The sequence below is a fragment of the Nylanderia fulva genome, unplaced genomic scaffold, assembly GCF_048542155.1.
Source record: "Nylanderia fulva isolate GAGA-0341 unplaced genomic scaffold, ASM4854215v1 Scaffold919, whole genome shotgun sequence".
Lineage (NCBI taxonomy): Eukaryota > Metazoa > Arthropoda > Insecta > Hymenoptera > Formicidae > Nylanderia > Nylanderia fulva.
In genome coordinates, this window is record NW_028191047.1 from 2,724 (window position 1) to 17,120 (window position 14,397).

General features: G+C 42.3%; 2 protein-coding genes across 2 annotated transcripts; both read left to right on the forward strand.

Annotated features, from left to right (window-relative positions):
• The first annotated feature begins 9,315 nt into the window (after positions 1–9,315).
• On the forward strand, positions 9,316–12,757 carry LOC146719602 (uncharacterized). Its single transcript, XM_085489966.1, has 2 exons — positions 9,316–11,709; positions 11,780–12,757. The coding sequence occupies exons 1-2, from the start codon at positions 9,316–9,318 to the stop codon at positions 12,755–12,757; spliced, it is 3,372 nt and encodes a 1,123-aa protein (XP_085346092.1).
• Positions 12,758–12,835: 78 nt separating this feature from the next.
• Positions 12,836–13,816, forward strand: LOC146719603 (uncharacterized). Its single transcript, XM_085489967.1, has one exon. The coding sequence runs from the start codon at positions 12,836–12,838 to the stop codon at positions 13,814–13,816; it is 981 nt and encodes a 326-aa protein (XP_085346093.1).
• The last annotated feature ends 581 nt before the right edge of the window (positions 13,817–14,397 follow it).

Here is a 14,397-nt window from a genome sequence, read left to right on the forward strand (position 1 = left end):
CCTCTTTCGTCCTCTTTCACTCTCTTTTGTCCTCTCTCACTCTCTTTCATTCTCTCTCACCCTCTTTCACCCTCTTTCGTCCTCTTTCACCCTCTTTCGTCCTCTTTCGCCCTCTTTCACCCAATTTCATCCTCTTTCACCCTCTTTCGCCCATCTCGTCTTCTCTTACCCTCATTCGTCCTCTCTTACCCTATCTCCAAAAAATCATAAAAATGAAAAGGTCAAGCCATGTTCAAAAGAAGGTCCTCAAAAATTTAAACCTTGTCTGTACAATGAAAAATAATTACTCGTAATTCCAGAGTTCCAATTTGTTAATATCGAATAATGTATTTGTTTCAAGTAATGGCGGTAGAGTTAAATACATACCTACGTATATGCAGTTTTTGCTGTTAAACGTATTTGAACGAAAAAAATAATTAAATGATTTAAATATAGCACATTTTCAAAAAAATGCATTCAGATGCATGAAATGCAAGAGAAAAAGTAATTGCTGGTGTACGATTACATTTTTGTTTAATTGGCAAACAAATATTTAATAAAATTTATTAATTTAAAAAAAGGAAAAAAAATGAATCTTTTCAATATAAAAAGATATAAATATATAAATAAATACATAATAACAAAATATATACATTCTAAGCATTTAAATAATAATACAATTTTAAAACAAGACCATTTATATAAATATTTATATACAACGTATTCTAATTATGTTATTCAATATTTTTCAATATTTCTCTCTAATAATTTATAATAAATAAACACAATTTGAATGTAATATGTAAAAACATTGTGAAATGGTTACCTAGTTGAATGCAGAAATGTTCTCCAGAAGGAAACTGTATGGTTACACTTCGTTATATTACCAAATTTCCTGCAATATTTTTCATGCATTCAGAAAGAATTGCAACGATAAACACTTTATCACCTCATTTTCCTTTCGTGAGGAATATTCGAAGAAATGTTTACAAATTGATCGACAATTATAATAAGTTTTGTGAACTGTTTTCATCTTTGAGATTTATCAATATGGATAAATTAGTTGAAATTTCCAATGATTTTAAGAATAAAGCAAGATTTTATCCAAAAAATGTAACTGATGTTTGTTTGGACGAGGAAAAGATTTTCTTGCAAAATTACGAAGCATTTAAAGTCATGAAAAAGCGATTGTTGGATTTACCACGTATCCCTTGCATTTCTTGCGAAAAATTATGCTTGAGAAGAGACGTTTCTAAGCTCGAAAAGCTGAGGAAAACAATAGACGGACCTTTTTGGAAAGATCTGATAGCAAACGTAACAGAACACAGTAATAATACTGAATTCGTTTGTAAGCTTTGTTTGGGTAAATTTCAAAAAGGCGTGTTGCCTTCTACTTGCATTTTGTATAATCTCGCGGTAAAACCATTACCAGATGTTTTGTCAGATTTCAATGATTACGAAAAAATGTTAATCAAGAGAATTAGCAGCTTTCAAGTAGTGCAATTGATGGGCAATGTTTCGAACAAACATATACCGCATAGACAAATGATCCGCAAAGTAAAAGGCAGAACATTTCATTTGCCTCTACCTTTACAAGAAACATTGGATAAGGTATGTCCTCCGGAAGATCCTATAAATTTGAATCACGAGTTGCAAATTCTCGTTCGAGGTATACCCAAGAAATCTAAAGTGGTTTGGGAAAATTTGGTAGATATTAATAAAGTGTATAAGGCTGTACAATGGTTGAAAGAAAATAATCCTCATTACTCAAAAATTCGTCTTCCAGCGTCATCTGATGATCTATTAAAGGATAAGTTGCAGGAAACAGAATATAGGATTGTCGATGAAGAAAGCGACAATGACGAAATAAATGAGGTGGTTGAGGAATTACCAGCATTGAATTTGTACAATGTACAGCAAAACAAAAATAATAATGATCAAACCGTTTTAAAACGTACGGCTTTTCTCACACAAATCACTGAACATTCGGATATTAACGATCAGTATACAATATACCCAATACACGCGAAAAAAATCGATAACGAATCTGCATTGAAACTTTATCAAATGGTGAAAATTGAAGATTTTCCAATGGATAATCGTTATAAATATCTGGATGTCATGTGTTTCCCTGATTTATATCCTGATGGTGTCAATGGACAACGAGAAGATAGAAACTTTGCATTGCTGGAATATTTATTTATTAGAACACGATTGATGTCGAAACATAGTAGATTCAGGTTGAATCTGCAGTATCTGTTTTTCCTTCTCAATGATGCTAACTACCGACAGTTGAAAAGTGGTATCTATTATACGATAATGGTTACTAACCCACGAGAGAGATACACTGCTGGTAGATACATGAACGAATTGAAAGGTTACGAATTAGAATCGAATTTAATGAGTATTTTCGCAAAATTGAGAAATACGGATCAATTTTGGCGACAACCGTCCAATAATGTAAAATGCATGACTTTGCATTACGGTCCAGCGACGTGGTTTTTGACTTTGAGTCCTAGTGAATGGAAATGGTCCGATTTGGGTGAATATTTACGAGATATGAATCCCGATAAAGAGAAGTTAGGCATCAGCAAACTAGTCGCATACGATCCTGTAAGTACTTCTAGATTCATGTGCATAAAATTCAAAGCCATGATTGATTTTATTTGTTCGTCCGATAATTCATTAGGAAAGGTTATTCATTACTTCTGGCGACTGGAATATCAAAGTAGAGGTATTCAGCACATGCATTGTATGATTTGGATAAAAGATGCTCCAGTAATAGGAAAATCGCCGGATGAAGAAGTTGCTACGTTTATTCGAAAATACGTAACGTGTGAAATTCCAGATGAAAATGTTTCGCCAACGTTGTACGATACGGTAATAAGTGATCAGAATCATAAACATAACTCGTATTGCATGCGTACGAAAAAAACGGAAACTAATATATACAGAAAGTGTCGGTTCAATTTTCCTCGGCCAGTTACTGAGAATTTCGTTTTAAGAGACGTTATCACTTCGATAGTCGGTAGAAAAAATTTACGCAGTAAGAGCAGATTGTACGATCTTCCTCGCAAGGAGTCGGAAAGGTTTATAAACGATTATAATCCGGCTATCAAATTAGCCTGGGAGGGAAATATGGACATACAATTTATTGGAGAAAAATCAGAGTTTTTAAACTCATATTTAACAAAATACACGACAAAGTCGGAAAAATGCAATACAGACTTTGAAGTGATAGATTCGAATAAGTCCTTGGCATCGAAACTGTGGAATTTTGCAATGCGTTCATTAAATAACAGAGAATGCGGTGCTTTAGAAGCTGCGGATACACTATTAGGGAATCCCTTGTACGGTATGACTAATGATACCATGGTCAAATGGATCGATGTTAATGAGGTGAGAAATAGAAAAGTTAAAACATTTAATGAAATTAAAGCTCTCGATGAAAATTCTACGAATATTTACTGTTCGTCACTCATCGATGATTATTATCCAAATAAACCTCAGGAATTAGAATCATTGAATTTGTACGATTTTGCCAGATTCTGGGAAATTACGAAACAGATGCCAAATAATGACGAAGTCAAGTGTTACAAACTGGCATCGGGTTTATTTTTAAAAAAACGAAAAAAGGGTTATTTAATTAACCATTATCGATTTAATATAAAAACTGAGCCCGAAAAATACATTTACTCGCTGCTTCTTCTGTTCAAACCATGGAGAGATTTGAGTGAACTCAAAGGTACATTCGAGACTTACACGGATGCCTTTAAGAATTCAGAGTCTGTTTTAACGAAGGTAATGAAATATCACGAAAAGCTCGAAAAAATACAGAAAGCTTTTGAGAACGTTGCTGAATTAATCGAGAAGCGCGAAAATGATCTGAAAACAGCAGACAGAGACAAATCCGATGACGATGAACTGGATTGTAATCCGATAGAAGCTGACGACGCGATGAAAGATCTGGAAGATTTTGGTAAGATTGACGACCCGATTGATTTATCGCAAATGATGTCGCAATTGAACGAAGACCAGAAAAGAGTCTTTGATGGAGTATGCCAAGTTTTACAAGATAAGAATCAGATTCTGCGACTGTACGTAAGTGGCGAGGGTGGTACAGGGAAAAGTTTTCTAATTGAAACGATTAAACATTGGATCAGAATAAATTTGGAAAAAACGACTGCCATATCTGCTCCCACGGGTATCGCAGCATTCAATATCGATGGCTTGACAATCCGTAGAATGTTTCAACTACCCGTTAGTCATGAATCTACACCAAAATATACGCAATTGTCAGACATGGTCTTGAAAACTTTGAGAGACAAATTAAAGAATGTCGAATTATTTATAATCGATGAAGTATCCATGATTTCAAATGTGACACTTATGTTTATCAATCTACGATTATGTGAAATCTTTGATACGACAGATACAGATGATGGTTTCTTTGGCAGAAAACACATTCTCCTGTTTGGGGATTTGTTGCAGCTTCCTCCTGTAAAAGGACAATTTTTGTTTGTTAAAATGTCTCAATCAGAGATTCAGAAGTATTTAGGTACCATGGGTGGATGTGATTTGTGGAGATTGTTCGAGTACGACGAACTTTTGATTAATATGCGACAAAGATGCGACAATACATATCGTGATATACTTTCTAGAATACGAATAAGTTTAGTAACGGATTCTGGCATCAATGTTCTTCAGTCTAGAAAAATCAATTTTAAAGAAAGTAGTTGCGACGAAAGATTGAATGAACTTTGCACTTATATGAATCAATTACCGATTGATACAATTTGTTTATTGCCCACGTGTTATTTGTGCAAGGTTTTGAACACAGCAATGCTCGATAAAATCGACAGCAATGAAATTCTACTGATAGCAGAAGATGATGTCGACTGTGCTCCAGCAATGAAAAAAAAGGTGCATAAAATTTTGGAAGACAAAGATGATAAAGTGTCTGAAACAGCTGGCATTGAAAGAGTAATAGCGATTAAAATTGGCGCTAAAGTGATGATTCGACGAAACATTGACGTAACTTTGGGACTTGTCAATGGAACGATAGGCAATGTAGTTGCAGTTAATCACTCTGCTGACGGCAATTGTATTGATTCCATCAAAATAGTTATTTCGGATAACAAAGAAATCGCAATAACGAAAGTAGATATTAAATTTGAAGTATTCCACAAATTAGTGGTACATCGGAAACAATTTCCATTGTCTCTCAGTTATGGAATAACTATACACAAAAGTCAAGGAATTACATGTAACAATGCAATGATGGATTTAGAAACGACTGTGTTCAGTGATGGTCAAGCCTATGTAGGTTTGTCACGAGTAAGTAAATTGGAAGGCCTACATTTGATAAATTTCAATCCAGCATCAGTTAAAGCAAACTCGAGAGCCATTGTAGAATATAATCGACTGAGATCTATATTCAAATCTGAACTGCCACAAATCAATCCGTCCGAGAAAAAGGTTGTGAAAATGTACGATCGTCGATGGGCTATCCCTAATATCATTGATGATATGCAGAATTATGATTGTGAGGAACCAGAAAGTATAGTTACGTGGAAAATATATGGCCTTTGCAATAACGATGCTGTTTCGTGTTACGCTAATGTAATATTACAATGTGCGTTTCATTGCGTACGTATTAGGCAACAAATACTGAAAAATAAAGCATCGAATGCATTGACTGATGCTATCTGCGCGTATGGTGAACGTAAATATTGCAACATTCAAGCGGTTAGAAGATCTGTCGGAAAACGCTTCGAAGAACGAACACAACAAGATGTTTCGGAATTTTTTACGGCTCTAATGTCGACGTATTCCGACATCAATGATGTATTAAAACTCGAATTAAAGCACGTAACATGTTGCTCGAATGTCAAATGTAATTACAATGTAACTAAGCTGGAAAGCAGTAGTTTGCTAATATTACCTATACATTCGACATTAAAAAGGAAAAAAGGTGTCACTCTAAAAAGTTTGATTAATGTAGAATTTTCTAAATGGGAAACGATAAACGGCAATTGTAACGAATGTAAGGGTACCGTGTTGAAAAGGAAAACCGTAATCGAATCAACTTTATCCGTCGTAGTAATACAGCTCAATTTATATACTTTTGTAAACGGTGCTTCTAAAAAAATTATCAACAATCGGATTAACGCCGTGCCGACGAGTAATATCACGATTAATGAAAAAAAGTACAAGGTAATAAGCGCTATATTTCACGAAGGTGAAGAAATGAATCGTGGTCACTACACGTGTATGTTGAGAGCTGACACAAAATCGGAATGGTATTACTCTAATGATATGGAAGTGTTCAAGAAAAAATGGCCCAAAGGAGCACAAGGGGCATACATATTGTTCTTAGAACAGATTAAATAATGGCGCTGTAGAAAGGCTGCCGTAAGCGCCGAAATGAAACATCGGCTGCTCTGGCGCTGTATAAAGGCTGCCGTAAGCGCCGAAATAAAACATCGGCTGCTCTGGCGCTTTATAAAAGCTGCTGTAAGCGCTGCGTTAAAACGAGTGCAATAAGTTTCTAATTTGACCTAGGCTTCATGACATTTCAAAAAGTATCATCCAGAAAAAAATTATCAGACAGAAATATGTATGTCGTGTTAAAATGGGAGAGACGAAGAAAAATATATGGTTGCGTTCTCACGAGAATGGGCGATGGAGGGGCCCATTCTTTATTTTCAATATTCATACAAGAATATAAATTCATTCTGTTGCAATTGAAATAAATGTGCAATGTATCGTTAAAAGTTATTACAATTATACAAACATTTACATATATGATTAAATAAAATATATATGTATACTATAATATAATTATATATTTTATATATGTACATATATACCATATATTTCAATTATTTTGAACTGTATTGCATAAATTGTTACTTATACAAAGTTATGTGATAAGAATCGAAAATACATATATTTGTGATACTTGAATTACTAGAAAGCTGCTCTATACGAGTACATGCTATTTTTCTGAGTCATTAACAAATTGGTACTCTGGAATTACGAGCAATTATTTTTCATTGTACGGGTTAGTATGAATTTCAAATCAAATCTCTATAAACGACTATTATATTTTGTGCACTAAGAATAACATATCGCACTTATTTTCTAGAATCAAATTGTAATCAGTTTTACTTATATGTATGTATGTTCAATGTGAACTTGCACCTTGAATAAAATATCACAGTTACTTTTCATGGTAATATATTATTACTAAATTTAGATAATATACACTTTACGTATGTTCACTTTGAACTGGCACCTTGAATAACATATCAGTTACTTTTTGTGATAATTTATTATTAGATCGTTAAATTTTTAAAGGTTTAAATTTTTGAGTACCTTCTTTTGAACATGGCCTGACCTTTTCATTTTTATGATTTTTTTAGGATTAATATATGCTAAAGACGTATATATATACATATGTATGTATATGTCTTTAGCATATATTAATTAATGTATATGGAGCATTTCAAAGTGTTTAATTGATCAATCAAAATATAAATGAATAAAAATTTCTTTATCCTGATACATGTTTTAAAGCATTTGCAATGTTTCCCTGATCGCAATCAGAGTTTCAAGAGCGCATTATTTTCATTATGAATTTTTTTATAAAATAAATTTAAATATAATTTTATAATTCTTTAATTTCGACTTATTTTGACTTCATCATTTCACTCTCCAAAGATAGGATGCGACTTCTGTGTGTGATATATTCTGTATATATCGTTACTGTACATTTCGTTACTAATCATCATTTTTAAGGACGTTTCGTAGTCAAAGAGCTATAATACAAAAACAGCGCTAAGTATTTTTTGTACATTACATTTTTTTTACTTTTATTTTTTAATTTAATTTAAAAATTTTTATTTAACTTTAAATTTTTTTAATTTTCTAAATTTAATTCTTTGTGCCTTATATTACCTTTTTTGAATATACGTTTAAATATATTTGTTTGAGATGCAAAATAAATCTTATCGTCTGTTAATTACTTCGGCAGTAAACCGTTATTAGGATTTTCAATTTATACAAAATTCGATCTCGAATTTTGTTATTTGGTAAATTCTGGAATCATCGATCAGTAATAATAAAGTCACGTTTGTTTTGTATAATAGAATAAAAAGAAGTCGTAAATTTACAGCTGTCACATAAAAAACGCTCAAATATACAAACAAGTAACGGTGTCGCAACCGTTCCGCCGAATAATTACATCCTATTGAGCATGCGCTACTTTAAAATTCACGCAAATTATTGGCGCTTCACGCGAAGGTAAGCTCCGCTCCAAAATTTATAAAAGAGGAGCTCACCCCGGCGTAGGTGCCTTATCGCTTTCCGCCGTGTACGCGTAAGTCAAAACCGCCTCAAAAAAAACCGCAGAACATTTATATCGACAACCGCCGCTCTTTCTTTTGACTTGATTTCTCCGCTGAAACTAATTAAACTTTATGTTAATTTTGTGCGTGTAATTGTTAAATATTGTACATTATATTTTAGTAAAGATTCGTATATTAAAGGTTTCTTTATACTACAAGTGACTCATCCTTTGTCGTGTCGCGCGATTCCTCACGCAGCGCGTTCGCGAACATATTTCTGGTCCTTCGAGCCGGATTCTTCTCGCCGGCACCCGCAAGTTTGTGAACGTGACTTCGTGTAGTTCGTGGGTGCTCTTAGTTCACCATGGATGTGAACACGTTGATCGACTGTCAACGTGAGATCCAGGTCCGCATTTCACGTTCCGTGGAATATTTGAAGAAGCTGGGCACCACCAACATCACCGCCAGTGCCGTATCCACACGCACCAGAATCTTAGATCAGCTGTGGACGAAATTCGAGACACAGCATGATCTCATTCGAGCGGCTCTGAAAGAGAAATTTTGCGAGAGCGATTACTACAAGTCGGAGGTACATGGCGATACGGAAAATCTGTACGTTGCACAACGCAGTACTTTAGATAGTTATACCGAACATTTTCGGAAGCCGAACGTGTCTCCATCCGTCGACGTCGCATCAAAGTCTTCGCTGCCGCGCATCAAGTTGCCGCCGTTCTCTGGTGCCTACGCTGACTGGCCATCCTTTCGCGATCTCTTCCTGTCCGTCGTGAGCAGCAATTCAATCTCGAACATTGAGCGCCTTCATCACCTCCGCTCGTGTCTGACAGGTCCGGCTGAAAAGTTGATAAAGTCACTACCTGTCACGAGTGACAATTACGATCGCGCTTGGGCAATCTTGGACAAGCACTACAATAACAAAAAAGAGTTGATCCGCTCCAACTTTGCCACGTTTACTGCCGTGCCAAAGATGAAGGGAGATACCGCCGAGGAGCTGAGCCGCATTCACAACGCTGTCACCGCCGCAGTCAACGCACAGGAGAGCATCGGACGTCCTATCAACTCGCACGGGATGGATCTGTTCAACCACATGGTCGTCGAATTGTTCGACGCACGCACTCGTCTCGAATGGGAGTCAACCACTTCAGACCCCACCGAACCACCACGGAACGAGGCACTTCTCGACTTCATTAGTCGACGGATCTTGACACTCAACGCCGCACGACCGAGGAGTGTCACAAAAGGATCTGGAGAGACATCACGATTCGTCAAAGCGCACGTCACGAAGCACCAAGGCACAGATTCACCTCAGTGTGTACTGTGCCGTGAAAACCATACACTGATGACGTGCAAGGGCTTCAAGGCCAAGACCGCGGTTGAGCGGAAAACGTTCGTGGAGGCCAACCGACTGTGCTTCAACTGCCTAGGCAATCATTTCCTAGCACGGTGTCAGTCAAAAAGGAACTGCCTCACGTGCAACGCGCGACACCACACCATGCTGCACGGGGCAGCCACATCAACACCATCTGCTGAGGCCACTTCACTTGCCACCACACTGGCCACTGCACGGCAAACTGAAACACACAAGGCCGTCCTTCTCGCAACCGCTCGCGTCAAGATCGCTGATCGCTACGGATCACCACACGAGGTTCGAGTTTTGATAGACCAGTGCTCCGAGGTGTCCATCATCTCTGAGGCACTGGCTCAGCGTCTTCGGCTGCCTCGAGCTTCAACAGATCTGTCCATCTTTGGCATTGGAGGGACTCGCTCTGGATCAGCGCGTGGCAAGGTCACGCTAGACATCACATCTGACGTGACCAATGTCGAGCTCCGCGTGGTTGCTTTTGTGCTGCCTCGCATCTCATTGCAGCAAGGCACCCCTCAACGCGAAGATCGTAGCTGGCCTCACATCCAAGGACTTCGACTGGCCGACCCGCGCTTCCTGGACGACGATCCTGCGGAGTTACTTCTTGGAGCAGAAGTTTACGCATTGATCCTCGAGGAAGGTCTTCGCAAGGGCGGATCACGGATGCCGATCGCCCAACAGACGAGCTTAGGATGGATCCTGTCCGGGGGCTACGATGCAGCAGCAACCGAAGGACATCGCAGCACGTTCCAGTGCACCGCAGACCACGACCTCGCTGACATGGTTCGACGCTTCTGGGAGCAGGAACGCGAGCCAGTGGCTGGGACACCGCTTACCGCCGATGAAGCCAGATGCGAGGACATCTACGTGCGCACGGTCACACGCACGTCCAGTGGAAGATACATGGTGAGGCTGCCATTTACTTCACCGCCGCCGACATCGCTCAGCGAGACTCGTCGACCTGCTGAACGCCTACTGGATGCCATGGAGCGGAAAGGAGCACGAGATCGTCGTTTCGGTGACCTCTATCTAGACTTCATGGAGGAATACGAGAACCTACAACATATGGAGAAGGTTAGCACAACTACAACAACTGGCAGCCCCAGGTGTTACTTACCGCATCACGGGGTCCTCAAGGAGTCAAGCACGACCACGAAGCTCAGGGTCGTGTTCAACGGCTCCCAGCGCACACGGTCCGGAGAGTCGCTGAACGCACACCTCCTCACTGGAGCCAATCTCTTGCCAGCACTCGCTGACGTCCTACTTCGTTGGCGTTGGCATCGGTACGTGCTCGTCACGGACATCGAGAAAATGTACCGACAAATCCTCGTGCATCCGGAGGACTGTCGCCTGCAAACTATCCTGTGGCGCCACAACAGCTCTGACGACGTCCACGAGTACGAGCTGAGGACCGTGACCTATGGGCTAGCGTGTGCACCCTTCCTCGCCATCAGGACTCTTCATCAACTCGCAGCAGACGAAGAGGCACGATATCCACGCGGAGTCAAGGCACTGCGACACGACTGCTACGTCGACGACGTGGTCACCGGCGCCGATAGCTTGGAAGATGCTATCGACCTTCAGCAGGAACTACGGAGTCTTTGCACGGCGGGCGGATTTCCTTTGAGAAAGTGGGCCGCCAACGATCCTCAGGTGCTTACAGGAATTCCACCAGAACATCAGCTGCAACGTGGGCCGCACTCATGGGAAGAAGAGAGTCACGCTACCCTGGGCCTCCGATGGCATCCTCAAGGCGATTGGTTCTCCTTCTCAATTCGTCCACGTCCAGTCACTGATCTCACAAAGCGACGAGTTCTAGCCGAAACGGCTCGGCTCTTTGATCCGATGGGTTGGCTCGCGCCTGTCGTCATCAGAGCCAAAATTCTGATCCAGACGACGTGGCTTCAACGGCTGGATTGGGACTCTCCGCTGCCTGATCAGGACGCACACCGCTGGAGGCAGTTGTTGGATCAGCTTCCTCTATTGGATAACATCCGTGTAACTCGCTGGCTCAACACCGGAGACGACCATTCGCAACTGCAGCTCCATGGGTTTGCCGACGCTTCAGAGCGAGGATACGCCGCCGTGGTGTACATCCGCAACGCTGCAACAGAAAAAAACGTCAATCAACCTATTGATGGCAAAATCGAAGGTCGCGCCTGTCAAGCAGGTGTCGTTACCTCGCTTGGAACTCTGTGCAGCAGCTCTACTTACCACGCTCATGCTCCACGTGCGCGCTACTCTCGGTTTGACAACGACGCCGGTGCATCTGTGGTCAGATTCAAGGGTCACACTTCATTGGATCCGCGGACACAGCACCCGTTGGAAAACCTTCGTCGCCAACCGAGTATCTCAGATCCAGACCCTGCTTCCAGACGCTCAATGGAGACACGTCGCTGGACGAGAGAATCCTGCAGATTGCGCATCGCGCGGTGTTACTCCTGCTGAATTAATCAATCATGAGTTGTGGTGGACAGGACCTACCTGGCTCTCAGGAGACGAGACTGCATGGCCGGGTTCAAACATCGACGTCCCAGAGGATGACCTCCCGGAGCAGCGAGCCACCAGTCTGGTAATCAAGGCACCGGTCTCGGCAGAACCTGACCTCCTCCTCCGGTTTCCAACGCTGCACAGGCTGCTGCGGGTTACGGCATGGTGTCGGCGATGGCTCAATCAGGCGAGACGTGACGCCATACCTGGCCGTCCATTGCATCCGGACGAGCTGGACGTCGCCTTATTTCGATGGCTGCGAGTGGTGCAGGCGCTCCACTTTCCTACGGACGTAGCTGCGGCTTCTGCTGGACGCACTAGCCCACCACGAAGCCACCTAGCGATGTTGAGTCCGGTCCTCGATGATCAAGGCGTGCTGCGCGTCGGAGGACGTCTCAAACATGCTCAGCTACCACTCGACGAGAAACATCCAATGATCATCCCGGCGGCATCATGGTTGACTCGGCTGGTGATCGATTCCTGCCACCGACGGACGCTGCACGGAGGTGTGCAACTGACTCTCGGCCTGCTCCGCCTGCGCTTCTGGGTGCCTTGAGGAAGGACCACCGTCAAACAGCAGCTACACCGATGCATAACCTGCACTCGATGGCGCGCCGCCACACCACAGCCTCCGATGGGTAACCTTCCTCGGGAGCGAGTAACGCCAACTCGACCGTTCCTCAGCACCGGCTTGGACTACGCGGGACCAATCCTCCTCCGGACCAGCAAGGGGCGTGGACACCGTGCGCACAAGGGGTACATCGCAGTCTTCGTCTGCTTCTGGTCAAAGGCCGTTCACTTAGAAGTCGTCTCAGACTACACCTCGGAGGCCTTCATCGCCGCTCTGCGCCGCTTCGTCTCCCGCAGGGGCCTGTGTGCTGAGATCTACAGCGACTGTGGCACGACTTTCATCGGAGCAGATCGGACGCTGCGAGGTCTCTTCAACGCAGCGACAGCCGAAGGTCAAAGTGTCATCCTTGCCGCCACCGCTCAAGGAATCCGCTGGCACTTCAACCCGCCAGCGGCCCCGCATTTTGGTGGTTTATGGGAGGCCGCCGTAAAGTCGACCAAGTTCCACCTCCGTCGGGTGATCGGCGCGACCACCCTCACGTTCGAGGAGTTGAGCACACTCCTTGCACAAATTGAAGCCTGTCTTAACTCACGTCCGTTGCAGGCACTCTCAGATGATCCAGAGGACGTCTCGGCGCTGATCCCCGGTCACTTCCTCATCGGGACACCGCTCCTCGCCTTGTCAGCACCGTCATTGACAGAGCAGACGGTGTCCACCTTGTCACGTTGGCGTCATCTGCAGCGGATGAGGGATCACTTCTGGCAGCGATGGTCATCCGAATACATGCACGGACTCGCCCCACGCACCAAGTGGCTCAAGGATGCACCTGCACCCCACGTCGGCGATCTCTGCCTCGTTCGCTCCGAGATCACCCCCCCGAACCGATGGCCCCTCGCTCGCATATCGCGTTTGCACCCCGGGGATGATGGAGTTACACGCGTAGTGACGATCCGAACGGCCACGTCCGAGCTCGTGCGCCCACTCGTCAAGCTCGTGTTTCTTCCGGGCGTGAACGACGTTCCTACACCGCACGTTGACACATAGCATCACTCACTACACGATCATCACGTCATGCACCATATCAACTGTCACGCTTCACTCATTTCACTCATCACCTCACTATAACACTTGTCTCGTTTTCACCGCTCACTGCATCGTTCACTCGCCGTTCACATCTGCCACATGCTTTCGCCGTTTCAGCTGATCGATTCGCAACACGCGATCATCACGTGAATTTCGCCGCGCCGACACGAACCCGCCCCACCATCAACCGCTATCGGAATGTGATCCGCGCCGGAAACATCATCAACCTTTTGTCACGTTGCGCCAAGGCGGGCGGGATGTTTGAGATGCAAAATAAATCTTATCGTCTGTTAATTACTTCGGCAGTAAACCGTTATTAGGATTTTCAATTTATACAAAATTCGATCTCGAATTTTGTTATTTGGTAAATTCTGGAATCATCGATCAGTAATAATAAAGTCACGTTTGTTTTGTATAATAGAATAAAAAGAAGTCGTAAATTTACAGCTGTCACATAAAAAACGCTCAAATATACAAACAAGTAACGGTGTCGCAACCGTTCCGCCGAATAATTACATGCTATTGAGCATGCGCTACTTTAA